Source organism: Maylandia zebra, linkage group LG20, assembly GCF_041146795.1.
Source record: "Maylandia zebra isolate NMK-2024a linkage group LG20, Mzebra_GT3a, whole genome shotgun sequence".
Lineage (NCBI taxonomy): Eukaryota > Metazoa > Chordata > Actinopteri > Cichliformes > Cichlidae > Maylandia > Maylandia zebra.
In genome coordinates, this window is record NC_135186.1 from 35,233,713 (window position 1) to 35,248,394 (window position 14,682).

Below are 14,682 nucleotides of genomic sequence, written 5' to 3' on the forward strand. Positions count from 1 at the left end.
GCTGTCAGAGGGGCACTTTTTTGAACTGCAGGTCCTTGAAGGGTAATACAGTTTGAAGCTGAAAGATTTCTATGTAAATATCACATAAGGCTCATAAGCTGTTGAAAGGATACAGTTGTGGTATACCAGTGGTCAGATATACCATTATTACTTTAGCATTACTTTGACTCAAAATCAGGGTTGACCCGGGACCACTGCTATGAGTCACACTATGCTGGGTGACCATATTTTGATTTCCAAAAAAGAGGACACTTGGCCCAGTCATGAAGAACTTTAATAATACTGTTTGCTTAGAGAATATTTTAACATATTTAAACGATGCCTTCTCTGTGCGGTTAATGAATGGTGAAATAAAAATGTCATATAGGCTTTAACATGTCAACAAGGGCAAAACAAAAAAAACCTTTGGAATTAAATAATGGTACAGAAATAAGGCGTCATCTGTATGAGAAAAACTACCAGTACTGGGTCGGTACGAGGGAAATTTCTTTTGCAGTTCATCTGAAAACCTGCAGTTGCGCTTTGGCATCTTTTAAACATCATTATGACTTTTTGGCCACACACAAATTATTTTTACACATACAAATCCTGATTTACAAGTACAAAATATTTATGACCACAATTTGAGCCTATACATGATAAACCTAATAAATGAAGAGGCGCACAGTGAAACACACAGCCGGGTATGAGGGAGATCGCAACAACGCGCAAACGAAGACACAGACACTAAAAACAAGAGGGATGATATAACCATAAGGGGCAATCGGGCTCAAGAGTTGGGAGTTCGTCTTGTAATGGGAAGGTTGCCGGTTCGAGCCCCGACAGTCTCGGTCGTTGTGTCCTTGGGCAAGACACTTCACCCGTTGCCTACTGGTGGTGGTCAGAGGGCCCGGTGGCGCCAGTGTCCAGCAGCCTTGCCTCTGTCAGTGCGCCCCAGGGTGGCTGTGGCTACAATGTAGCTGCCATCACCAGTGTGTGAATGGGTGGATGACTGGATGTGTAAAGCGCTTTGGGGTCCTTAGGAACTAGCAAAGCGCTATACAAATACAGGCCATTTACCATTTTAATTCCCTTTACTGTGTTACATTGTCATCACCTTCCAGTGTAGAAAGATATTAACTTTGACACAGTGTTTCAGTACTTCTTTATTATCATCTCACCTCCCTGCAGGGTAGTCCCCCAGCCGGTGATCCAAGCCTCTTGGCCTGATGGGAAGAAGTAGGTGGAGGAAGGCAGGCAGATGGGTCTGATGTGCTGGGTTAGGCTGACTCTGGTGTCCAGCTCCATCAGCGCAATGTCACTGTCTTCAGTGTATCTGTTGTAGTACCTGTGAGTGATGATCTGCTTCACACCCCTCTTTACTCATTGGTCTGGTTCTGCACTTGCAATCCCAGGAAAGCCTCCCATTTGTGCCCATTCATGACAAAATAGTTCAATGGGTTTCCTTTTTAATTTGTGTTTTTAGTAACTGTGGATTTCCTACACTGAACACATATGTTCCTTTTCCTGCATGCACTTTTTTTTGCATTGACAGAAAATTTGCGACTAATAAATTACTTTTTAGTTTCTAGCCTAATTATTTCATTGATATAATTTGTAACCTGGAACAACAGCTGAATTCAAGCCGCAAAAACACATGCTGCCAATAACTGGCAATAACAAGAAAAAAGAGAAAATCAATGTGCAAAAACGGAAGACTTGTGGTTTATGTTCAAGGTTCTCACGCCAAATGTTTCCTGTCTCACATATTTATACAAATTTGTGCATCACATCCTGTTAGTTTATCTTGGCACCATCTCTCTCCTGCGCTTCACTTAAGGAAATGTATTTGTATTCTACTGTTGCAGCTTCTTTGAAATATGCACTCTATATTGCTCTGGTCAATTCTTTTCTCTATACAATTACAGAAACTTGCATGAAACATGTTGTCTAGAAATAGCTCAACACAATAACACTCTAATATCCACTGTGGCTCAATCTTTACTGTTGGGGTTTCTGAGCTCATACAGGTTCTCATTGTCCCTCTGTGCTCTGATATTTAAACTGTGGGGATTCGAGTGAGACTGATGCAAGTTAAAGTAAGTCATTAAGCTTTCTGTTTTATCTACAGGAGAAGGACACCTGTCAATACATGCCTGAAGTACATAAAAAGGGGGTTAGGGTCATGAATAAATAATGAGATCTATGGGCAAACTACTGTATTTGAATGTATTAGTTGCACTTTGAATAGCTGTACCTAAAGCCAATGCACCTTGGTTGCACTGATTGAATTTATAGGATTATAAAACTTTATTAAATGTCTTGTTAAACAAAAAGCTTGAAATGCTTTTTGCATGACAGTCCAAATGATCCTGAAGTGAGTGCTGTTGAAAACACCTGATGGCATCATGTTGTGTTTGATTGTTAGGGAATTGGACTTTTATTATCCTCAAAAAATACAGGCATTCATGATTTACTGAGACTGCAACAAATGAAAGAGGAATGAACAACTAAACTTATCATGTTTTCGATTGTTGTCCCTTTCTTTTATATAAGACCTTTTCCATTTTAACTTGACTTGTCAAGCTGCAAGTAAAAGAAATTAAAAATGATACGAGGCCTAAAGAGTAATGGAAAGTTAGAGAGAGGAGGAAACTCACAGTGTTATGACAGTTGAATATTATCAGTACACAGAATACCCATAATCACTGGTAATCAGGACCCTCTATCCTCTGTGAAAAGCATTTGCAGGGAGACAGTCTACTTTAATTTTTCCTCTCTTAAATTTAACTTTATGGTATAAAAGACATGGATTGATTTCAAAACCAACAATGTAATAGGTCAACCAGGCCTATTGCATTGCTAAGGAGTAACGAAAACTATGAACACAACAAACAGGTAACCGGAGACTGTGATAGCTGGTACGAAAAACGGGAAACAGATTTTGTGCCTACAGTCAGTCACACAAGGTGAATACGCCCACATAATCACACATTTTGTCACCTTACACCTCAGCTTGATCTGTACCCGCTCGCTGTTTGAGTGCTTTGGACTTTTCGTTTTGTTTTTTTTAATAAAAAAAAAAGTCTGCGGTGACACGCCATCTCCTCACAGTATTAAGTGAAATAGAACAAGAGTGACTTTCGTTGACACGAAACTTTTAATTCTTCTGAAGTGAGTGCAGTTAAAACTCATAACGTCACGTTGCGTTTGCATCCTGCCACCGAACAGAGGGCTCATTTCATGGCTGCAATTGGACTGAGATATTAAGCTGAATTTCAAAGAGACTGTGATACCTGGTGTAATTTTACAGGACAGAAGCTGAAGCCCCAGCAGGCACCTAACTGCTCAAGATGTGGAAAAACCTCCTGCTTTCTGCAGTTGGTCCTGGAAAAATCGGCACCGTCGCGACAGTCATCGGGATATTCATTGCCACTGTTCTTCTGCAGACCGCGACGTGCGCTTGCAGCACTTTTGAATGTAATGAAATCGTCGTCGTGCCTTTTTTTTTAGTATTTTTCCTGGTGCTCCTGATAGACCAGACATTTCGGAGCACCGCGAAACATCCATCCACGTTTTTATGCCTTGTACTCAAGCGCGTTATCAGAGCGTTTCTAATCAGCCTGCTGTGGATTGTAGCATTGTTGGTTTTAACGGACTGGTATGGTTGTTGTAACATTGATGAAAACACGAGTAAGCTGTTCTGCAAATCTGAGAACCTCACAACCGAACAAGAAGCTCGAAAAGCTGAAGTGGAAATCAAGTCAAGGGTGAGGACTTTCTTGCTCTATGCTCATTCTGCTTTTTTAATGAAATTACAGCAAACACACATTAATGCTGTTATATTTTGCATGTTTGTTGCTTCTTTTTCAGCTTTCTGCTTACTCTCTGCTCCTGGGCATGACTGTTGTCGCTTTCTTCATGACTTGGAGTGGGTGGAGAAAGTGGTTTGAAGAAAAATACAGTTGGTGCAACAAGAAAACTTTTTACTACAAACTGATTTTGGAAGAAGAGAAAAAAGTTCTGGAGGAGCTTTTGAGGAAAGAAGCAAATGAGACTTTGACTAAAGAAATCACGAGCAACATAAAAAGGAAAGACTGGGACGGCTGTTTTAACGTTGCTCAACAAATGATCAGTAATGCAAAACATCAAAAACCAGAAGCAACCAACCAGCAGATCAACTGGATCAGTGAGGGGAGCTCCAGCAGAGGGGGACAGCATCATCAAGCAGCAGCACATCAGCAGGTAAAAGGCTCTGTTATATACAGATGTTACAGCTGCCAGACTCTGTCAGTCTAAAATGGCAGAATTATTTTTTCTTGCGTTCTGATCTGCACAGGCACCCAGGTCACCATCATATGACTGCAGCTCACTATTAATAACTTTAACATATGATGTTGTAGTTTAGTTAAAAGTTAACTATAAACCCTAAAATACATTTGTGTGCAGAAACAAGATAAATGTCTTAAGCCGTTCCTTATTTGAACAGATGGATCTACACATATAATTTGACATAGCGTTTTTACTAATTCGTAAAACTCTTTTGCAGGCTCAAAACTATGAACTTGATGAAGTTGCACAAGGTAAACACACCAACACTCCTTAATTCACCACGCAGCTCTCATAAGATCAACTAAAGTCGCTTTCACTGCAATATACTAAAAACCTTCACTGATTTGATGATGATGATCTTCCCAGTGACCACTAGAGGTCTCTGCTGTTCCTGTTTTCACTGAAACTCTCACATTAAGGGTTCAGGGCTTGCTTTGACCCAGCTCCATGCAACACTTCTTATGCATCTACCAAGCGAGCAGAGGGTTGAAATATCTTATATCTCATAGCTCATAATGAGGCTTTTAATATTGCGCTGGTGATGGTTGGAGTTCATTTTAATCACTTTAGAGATTGGCCACAATGTGTTACTGTATAAAATATTCATGCATGTTATTTGACTCCTACCCTCCTGCTGCACCAGAACTGCCAGAATAACAGTTTTATTTCCTCAATAATAAAGTTACTATCAAAGCTCAGAGTGTAGCAAATTAAGCAAGTTACTTTTCAGAACCTCCCAGTCCTCTTATTTCCCCTTTTTCCTATCCAACGAATGTTGAATGTAAAAACCTACAGCTGCAATCGGGAGAGATACCAATAAAAACCAAAAAAGATCTGTCTTATCTTATAATAATGATGGATTGCATTTACAATTCCACTATTCATTTACACACTGGTGAATGCAAGCTACAGTTGTAGCCACAGCTGCCCTGGGGAAGAAACGACAGAAGCGAGGCCATATCAGAATCAGAATCAGAATCGAGTTTATTGGCCAAGTATATGTGCAGACACATACAAGGAATTTGGTTCCGGTAGATGGAGGCTCTCAAGCACAGCAATGTAAATCACACACACACACACACACACACACACACACACCTGTGTAAACCAACTATAAATAACGAATCTAAACTTATATACATAAAATACAGAAATGAATGAGGTGGAATGAATACTACAGAATGTACATAAGGTGCAGCTGCAGTCTGGCAGTGGGAGCAGTGTGACAGGTCAACTGTTAAGAAGGGAGATGGCGAGGGGAAAGAAACTGTTCCTGTGTCGGGGGGTCCTGGTCTGCAGGCTTCTGTACCGTCTGCCAGAGGGCAGCAGATCAAAAAGTCTGTGTGCAGGGTGTGAGGGGTCTGTGATGATGTTCCCTGCCCGTTTCCTGGTTCTTGAGAGGTACAGATCCTGGATGGAGGGCAGGGGGGTGCCGATGATCCTTTCTGCTGCCCGTACAGTCCGCTGCAGTCTGCTCCTGTCCTGTTTAGTGGCTGCTCCATACCAGACTGTGATGGAGGAGCACAGGACAGACTCAATGACCGCAGTGTAGAACTGGATCAGCAGCTCCTGTGGGAGACTGTACTTCCCCAGTTGTCTCAGGAAGTACATCCTCTGCTGGGTCTTTTTGAGGATGGAGTTGATGTTGGTCTCCCACTTCAGGTCCTGGGAGATGGTTGTACCCAGGAACTTGAAGATCTTCACAGTCGACACAGGGCTGTCTGATATGGTGAGGGGGAGCAGAGTTGAGGGATGTCTCCTGAAGTCCACTGTCATCTCTACAGTCTTAAGAGTGTTCAGCTCCAGACTGTGCTGACTGCACCAGAGTACCAGCCGCTCAACTTCCTGCCGGTATGCAGACTCATCACCATCCTGTGTATGTATCACGCCATCGGCCCCTCTGGCCATCACCAGTAGGCAGTAGGTGAAGTGTCTTGCCCAAGGACACAATGACCGAGACTGTCCGAACCGGGGCTCGAACCGGCAACCTTCTGATTACAAGATGAACTGCCAACTCTTGGGCCACGATCGCCCCTGTGGTCTCCATCCTTTTAACTCTGTGACTCTGTGGACAGGTAATTTCCTTAGGGATTAATAAAATATAGTGATTCTGATTCTGATTCAGCTAAACCTGAAATAGTAATACAGTTGAAGTCTGGACCATTAACAGTAACTCAGTAAAACATCTCCATAGCAGAGATGTTGTAAGACGACCATCATATATGAGTGAGGCAGAAATGAAATCAAATTATAAATATTTAAAACGGGGAAGCATTTTATTCCAGTAATGACAGAAATAATGAATTGCTCTACAAAAAATGAGGTGTTACAGCCCGTTGGTAGGTTTAGTTCTTTTTTACATGTTGCCATGGTGAATCATGTTATCAGAGCTCCTCTCATGAATCTTTTCCTCTTCTAGTCATCCATGTACTTAACTCAGCATGCTTCCTGTAACAGGGTCCAGAAGTACACAGTTCAAAATACAATTTTAGAAGATCACAAAACACCCACTGTCCTGTAGACAGCTCAGTAAATGACTCCTCAGGCTCAAGTTAAACAGTCAAACCATTTCCAGTATATCTTTGTTTTATGTTCATTTCTTGGATTTTCATTTTTCAAGTCTTGTTTATTTTTATTCAGTTAAACACTTCATTTTAGTTTTCACTCCAGTTTTAAATGTAATCATTTTGCTCTGTACAGACACAAATCTTTGGTTTCTGACAAAAATATTTTCCACCCTGTAGAAAACACAGACACCATGCCGTTATTTAACGAATCCGCCTGAAAGAACACAGTTGACACAGTGACGCAGCTCCAGAAACAACGCAAGCGACCACAGACAAGTTATACACCTTGACAGAGTGGGCGCTCCTTGTCATCACAGCTGAGAGGGGATAAAAAGTCTTAATGTTCAGCCTAATGTGATTAAAAATGATCAGAGTGCTAAAACAGAACTTTTCCCCTTTTCCCTAAAATCTAAGTTTGATCGACATATTAATGAGAAAAGTTGTTTGAGTAGTAAAAATGACTGTTCTAATGTCATTGTTGTGTGTGTGTGTGTGTGTGTGTGTGTGTGTGTGTGTGTGTGTGTGTGTGTTAGTGGCTAGATCCACTGATCTCAATGAATAACCCGACTTTTAAATCGATTTAATAAAAAAGTTGTATGAAATAAACAGTGAATAACAAACAGAGTTTAAAAAGGATGCAATCCTCAGTATTTGAATTAAAAAGGGATTATGTTACAATGAATGTTCATGTGAAAATGTGCTAAAGACAAATCTAATTGAAATAGAATTACATGAACTAAGGCTACGTCCACACGTACACGGGTATTTTTGAAAACGGAGATTTTCCGTTTTCGTTTTAAAAAATAATCCCGTCCACACGTAAACGCAGAAATGAAGGAAAACACTGCTATGAACATGCCAAAGCAGCAGGTGGCGATATATTCCTAACCGTGCAGAATTGTTGGCCAATCAGAAGTCTAGAAGCCTCGGTGGGAAAAAGTAAACAAAGCTGGGGCATAGAAGCAGAACCGAGTCGTAAGTGTGGAGGGACAGTAACTGTGTGTGTATGTAAGCATTTAAACACTGCAGAGAGTAATTAACAGTAACAGTAATGTAGAAATTCATTTCACTGAAACAATAACGTGGCGCACAGTGTGACGTCAAAAAACATGCACACCTTTGACGCTGCGTTTTCTGCGTTTTTCTCGTCCACACGTAAATGCAAAAACTGAGTTTTCAAAAATATCCACCCTGGCCGGAGTTTTTAAAAATCTCCATTTTCAGTGACCAAAAACGCCGTTTACATGTGGACTAAAGGTGCAAACGCATAGAAAAATCTGCGTTTTCAAAAATTCCCGTGTACATGTGGACGTAGCCTAAGTGAAACATGAAGAGATGACCGAATATTTATATGTGATGTGAATTCTGTTATGAATGACAAAGGAAAAATGATGACCTAATTGTAAAGTTTAAACTTGGTGTTAAATCTTCTACGTCAGCTAGACAGAGATACGATGATACAGTGTGGCTGGAATGATGGATCTAATGAATGATTAGATGTTTGTAATGTGACTGGATGTCCCGAAGGGTGAAGCTGGATTCCATCTCTGAAGATGTGACATTCAGTGGCAGAGGGGGATGTAAGGGTCAGCATTAGCATTAGCTCAGAGTAGGTTAATTAGATAAGTGTAATTCAGATGTTTTCATTCATGTTTTATGATTTTTACTATTTGATTTTGCTTTTGTTTTGCTCTCACTAAATTGCTTTATTAAAATTTCCTGCAGCTAAAACCTGTAATTGTGGATATTCACTTTTAAAGTCTTTGTGAAAGAGTAAAACTCTTTATCAGTGCAAATTGCTCCAATGCTTTACATTACAACATCTGATCACCTTCCCTCAAGACTTGCTGTTCAGGCCTCTAAAGTCCCATGACTGATTGGGACAGTATAGGATTTGACCTGCAAGGCTACTCAGGTGTGGTCATCTTATCATCTTAACACGGGGGACACATGGACGATTTCTAGGTAGTTAGTGCTGGGCGAGTTCCCTCACCCGCATTGGCTCCAGCTGACCTCTGCATTATCAACTGTCTAAGATTCATAGGATGAGACATTAGGGGTTTTAATCACTGAAATATTTGCAAGTTAGCTGAGTAATGCAATCTGTCTTTATAATCTTTGTCAGACTGTGTTTGATAAATCTAAAGAAATGTTTCTTACATGCTTCATATTCTCTGGAGCCTATTGACCAATCAGCTTTCACATGAACATGCTTAATGACATATAAATAAAGATAAATAGATAAATAGATTAAAATAACAGACTATGTATAATATGCTAAACTGCTGAACAAAATTCCCAACATTCCCATTCATGAATCATTATTGTTTATTACAGTGAGTGAAAAGAAACAATACGCTCAGCCTGAAAACAACCAATGACAAAAGTACAGAAAGTCATTTATTAATATCAGTTCTTTGTTCCTTCCCTCAAATACAACCCACATGTGTGTACCCCTACAGGTGGCAGGAAACAACTTAGACTTACGCTTAGAGACTTACAGCATTGTGCAGTTTCTTGCACAGCGAAACTGGGAAACCAGAGTGATACACCTGCTGCTGTCAGACCTGCAGGTATCAGGCTGTGATCTTCTCCTTTATAGTGGACAGAAATTTTGGGAGTGGCACAAATAATTTGTGTGGCATCTTATTGAATGCAGAACAGCTGATTGTTCTGTAAATAGTTTGAAATGGTTATAAAAAAAAAGGGTAAATGTCATGGTCCTGAGTCTGACAGCTCAGTGTTTTGTGTTTCTTCATATTATTCCTTGTTCTTGTTTATTCTGTTATGTCTTTGGGTTCGGTTTGCCATTCGTTAGGGGTTTGTTTTGTGCCTGCCTGCTCCCACTTCTCTGTGTTCCCTCTGTCTGTCCATGGTGTCACTGTGTCTGCTTGTGAGTCTGTCTGTTTAGTGCAGTGTCTTGTCTGGTTCTCTGTGTGAATCTCCCTCCGTCATCCCGTGAATTCTGCCTGCAAGTTGCTTTCTCTCGTGTTTAGGTTTAAATTTAAGTTGTGTTTTTTGCCACACTCCCCTTTTGTTTGTTATCACTCGGGTTCTGTGTCAATAAAGCTCTCTCACTTCACTGCATATCCGCATCTTGGGTCCTTTGTTAAATTCACAGTAAAAGGTAAATGGATGCAAATAACTTTGTTGTTTGCAAAACTTGTGCATATGATTTTAAAATTTACAATTTATATTTGCATTTAAAGTTATGAAATATGATTCAGTAAACACGTTTGTGGTTGTTACAGTAAAAAAAAACTATTTCTACTCGGATTTAATGTTTTTTGTCTGATTTTAGACCAATTGTGTTAATACAGTATGTCAAATTGAAAACATAATTGTACTTTCAGACACGTGAGGTTGAGCTGAACAGAATGATACCAAACAAGGCAAATAAACAGTTTTTAAAGGTGAAATGTAGAGGAAACATCAAAAGTAGTTTAAAAAAATGGCCAATTACATCCTGGACCCCAGAGGGTTAAATATTTTTTTTGAAAGTAACGCAATAGTTACTTTCAAGTATTTAATTTCTTTTAGAATCTTGTAACTCAGTTACCTTTTTTGAAAAAGTAACTAGTAACTATAATAATTACTTTTTCAAAATAACTTGCTCAACACTGCTGTAGATGTCCCTCCAAGACATCTACAGGAAGCGCTGCCTGAGGAAAGCGGGGAGGATCATCAAGGACTCCAGTCACCCCAGCCATAAACTGTTCAGACTGCTTCCATCAGGAAGGAGGTTCTGCAGCATCCGGTCCCGTACCAGCAGACTGAGAGACAGCTTCTTCCATCAGGCCATCAGACTGCTGAACACGTCATAGACACCTCAGCTTCACTACTGGAACTTCAACACTATGCACTCCACACTGTATATAAATGCCACTTGTTTTGCACATATTCAACTCTGTATATTTTTATATATTTTATTTATTTATTTATTTTTACTATTTAATTTGTAAAAATGTGTATACACACACACACACACACACACACACACACGTAGGACAATATTTAGTATACACATCCAGAAATGCATACACTATTATATATTGTACATATATTTATTAGTTTCAGATTAGCCATTCTTGTATTTTGCTCGTTTGTGTTGTTGTGTTTGCACATCTCTGTTGCTTGTGGGGCTCGCACACAAGAATTTCACTCGCATGTGCTGTGCCAGTGTGCCTGCACATGTGATGTGACAATAAAAGTGATTTGATTTGATTTGATTTGATTTGAAGTCAGCGCTTTAAGAACAGGAATGGCTTAAATTTGCTAAATGGTGTCATTAGTTTTTCATTTGTATTTCTAGTGTTGAAACAGTGACAAATGGCCACTGCACTGATGATGGGTGATGTAGGTTTAAATCTTTGATGTTTAGTGGGGTGGCTGTAGCTCAGGTGGCAGAGCAGGTCAGCCACTAATCAGAAGGTTGGTGGTTCGATCCCAGGCTGCATGCCAAATATCTTTGGGCAAGATACTAACCTCGTGTTTGCCTACTGGTGGTGGTCAGAGGGCCCGGTGGCTCCTGTGTCCGGCAGCCTCGCCTCTGTCAGTGCGCCCCAGGGCAGCTGTAGCTGCCATCACCTGTGCATGAATGGGTGAATGACTGAATGTAGTGTGAAGCGCTTTGGGGTCCTTAGGGACTAGAAAAGCGCTATACAAATGCAGGCCATTTACCTTTATATGTCACTGATTAGCCAATCAGTATTCAACAAAACACATCAAGTATGAAGCTACATGCTGTTGTTTTTTTTAACACGACTAGGTTTAAAGAGACCTAGTCGTGTCTCTTTAAACCGGCTTTAGAAATTGTTAGAGATGAGCAGATTCACCAATCTGCAAAAAACCCTGTCTACAAATTGTTTTGTCTAATTCATTTTCTACAGTGCAAAATGTTTTCAAAAGATTCTAAAAATCAGGAGAAATCAATGCGCACAGACATAAGGCCAAAAATCAACACTGGATGCCAATGAGCTTCAGACACTTCAGCCACACTGCACTAAATACATCTAAAAATGCAGGTTTAAGCCTGCAGAAAGGAAGTCTGGTACGATACACAATCTGTATATTTCAAGTTATTCTAAATAGTCTTACCATTGAAACATCTTTCAGTATCCTGCTCTGTTTGCACACTACAACGTGGGTTATCCACTTATCTGTACCTTCATTAGTGTGAATGCTTGAAAAGCATTCACAGTATTGTTATTCGAATCTTTATTATTATTAGTGTGAATGCTTGAAAAGCATTCACAGTATTGTTATTCTAATCTTTATTATTAGTGTGAATGCTTGAAAAGCATTCACAGTATTGTTCTTCTAATCTTTATTAGTGTGAATGCTTGAAAAGCATTCACAGTATTGTTCTTCTAATCTTTATTAGTGTGAATGCTTGAAAAGCATTCACAGTATTGTTATTCTAATCTTTATTATTAGTGTGAATGCTTGAAAAGCATTCACAGTATTGTTATTCTAATCTTTATTATTATTATTATTAGTGTGAATGCTTGAAAAGCATTCACAGTATTGTTATTCGAATCTTTATTATTAGTGTGAATGCTTGAAAAGCATTCACAGTATTGTTATTCTAATCTTTATTATTAGTGTGAATGCTTGAAAAGCATTCACAGTATTGTTCTTCTAATCTTTATTATTATTATATTTTATCTATTCCGTACGTTTTTTGTACTCCTACTCCTTCAAAACCGTTCAACTTAGAAAAACCATTCAAACACCGTTAGATTCCTATTCTTTTGGACATGACTGCTTCTACTTTTCTCATTTTTAACATTTATATTTTTAATTTTATTCAACTTTATTCAACAAAAATTTCCCATGTATTTCAATGGGGAGACCCTTCAAATTCTCATTCAACTTACTCATTTTTAAACTCCTACTACTTCCACATACGTTGACATAGAGCCACCATTCAAACTTTAAAACGAAGACAAGACATTCAACTATTCAACTTGTATTTATCTTTTCAATATCTATTATACTTTTTCTTCAGTTCCAGTTTAAGTTTCATGATGTTTTTTCACCCGTTTCAGAGTTTATAATGGGTGTGTATGGGACGGAATGTTGGGGCTAGAGTGAGGCAGCTCAACTGCTAGAGTGAGAGGAGCAAAAAAATTAATCTTAAAATCTTTTTTAAAACTGCTGCTGTGTCCGCAGCGTTTGCTCTACAGGTATGATTTTACCCTCAAAACGTAGCCATGGCTGTCCTCTTTCATCCAATGTGTTTACTATTGTACTAGGTGTTATAGTTCTTTCATAAATGTCACCAATGCACAGCCTCCTCCCTCCAACTCTTCCATAGACTCTAATGTTAAAATGGCTCAGAAGGTTCGTTTGAAAATCAGAAGAGCATGGTGTCTTTCTACTGTCACCACGTCCATATAATAAGCTCCACAGGCATGAAAACTGAGAATTAGGTAGACTAGAAGCTGCTGTCGCTCACGGTGAAAGAATTTCGTCAATACGACCTATACTTTTCATTTGGGAGCGATTTGTTTCGGCCTGACTTTTCTGTTCATTTTAAGCAGCAAAAGTGAGGCGCATGTCTGTGTACGTGTGTATGGAGCCATTGGGTGCAGTCACTATAGCAACCAGGCTCACACCTGCCTGCTTAACGAGCTCTGCCTGCCACTGTACCAAGATTCATCTTAAGCACTTCTCTTTCAACTGCTGCTGTGTCCACAGTGTTACAGCCATCATTTTACCCTCAAATTGTCGCCATTATTGTTCTCTTTCCAACACCGTGTCTTTCAAAGCTCAGGCATTTAAACTTTTTAAACTGTGTGGATCAAAGTGGAGGGATCACATTTGAGTCATTCAGTGATTCAAAGAATATGACCTTTTAATATTCATTCAGATGTTTTCTGACTCTAAATGTTCTTTTCTCATTTCTTAGGGTTTTCTAATTTACATTTAAAACATTTTCAGTTTTTTTCCAACTCCTTCTTCTGTGTAACCTTCAGCTTTTAGCAGTTCAGCACTTTTGTTTTCAGGTTGAATTCGGTTTTTTTTGTTTGTTTTTTTTTATCTCATTCAATATTTTTAACTCAAAATTCAGCAATTAATTCATTTCAGTCCATACATTCATATTCAAGCATTCACACTGCAGTTTCTTCAGAAAATGCACTTTCTAGTTATTAGTGTGAATGCTTGAAAAGCATTCACAGTATTGTTCTTCTAATCTTTATTATTATATTTTCTTATTCCGTACGTTTTTTGAAAGCCTACTCCTTCAAAACCGTTCAACTTAGAAAAACCATTCAAACATCGTTAGATTCCTATTATTTTGGACATGACTGCTTCTATTTTTCTCATTTTTAACATTTATATTTTTAATTTTATTCAACTTTATTCAACAAAAATTTCCCATGTATTTCAATGGGGAGACCCTTCAAATTCTCATTCAACTTACTCATTTTTAAACTCTTACTACTTCCACATACATTGACATAGAGCCACCATTCAAACTTTAAAACGAAGACAAGACATTCAACTATTCAACTTGTATTTATCTTTTCAATATCTATTATACTTTTTCTTCAGTTCCAGTTTAAGTTTCATGATGTTTTTTCACCCGTTTCAGAGTTTATAATGGGTGTGTATGGGACGGAATGTTGGGGCTAGAGTGAGGCAGCTCAACTGCTAGAGTGAGAGGAGCAAAAAAATTAATCTTAAAATCTTTTTTAAAACTACTGCTGTGTCCGCAGCGTTTGCTCTACAGGTATGATTTTACCCTCAAAACGTAGCCATGGCTGTCCTCTTTCATCCAATGTGTTTACTATTGTCC

The 14,682-nt window shown here is 39.0% G+C and overlaps 1 protein-coding gene across 3 annotated transcripts; it reads left to right on the top strand.

Annotated features, from left to right (window-relative positions):
- The first annotated feature begins 2,841 nt into the window (after positions 1–2,841).
- On the top strand, positions 2,842–9,965 carry LOC101487521 (uncharacterized). Of its 3 annotated transcripts, XR_013094844.1 has the most exons (5): positions 2,842–3,749; positions 3,853–4,224; positions 4,529–4,562; positions 5,974–6,386; positions 7,056–9,965. XR_013094844.1 is itself a non-coding variant. In XM_076878441.1 (4 exons), exons 1-4 carry the CDS (start codon positions 3,333–3,335, stop codon positions 6,003–6,005), a joined length of 855 nt encoding a protein of 284 aa, XP_076734556.1. In that variant the 5' UTR covers positions 2,842–3,332; the 3' UTR covers positions 6,006–9,965. The 3 variants fall into 3 exon arrangements, 2 of the variants coding, with proteins under 2 accessions (XP_076734556.1, XP_012779266.2); XM_076878441.1 differs by having other exon boundaries at positions 5,974–9,965; XM_012923812.4 differs by lacking the exon at positions 5,974–6,386 and having other exon boundaries at positions 2,848–3,749.
- The last annotated feature ends 4,717 nt before the right edge of the window (positions 9,966–14,682 follow it).

Excerpts from the sequence above, each read along its gene's own strand:
- LOC101487521 (XM_012923812.4), top strand. The coding sequence starts at position 3,333 with ATGTGGAAAAACCTCCTGCTTTCTGCAGTTGGTCCTGGAAAAATCGGC. Across the intron at positions 3,750-3,852 it reads AAGTGGAAATCAAGTCAAGG|CTTTCTGCTTACTCTCTGCT; the intron begins GTGAGGACTTTC and ends CTTCTTTTTCAG. Across the intron at positions 4,225-4,528 it reads AAGCAGCAGCACATCAGCAG|GCTCAAAACTATGAACTTGA; the intron begins GTAAAAGGCTCT and ends ACTCTTTTGCAG.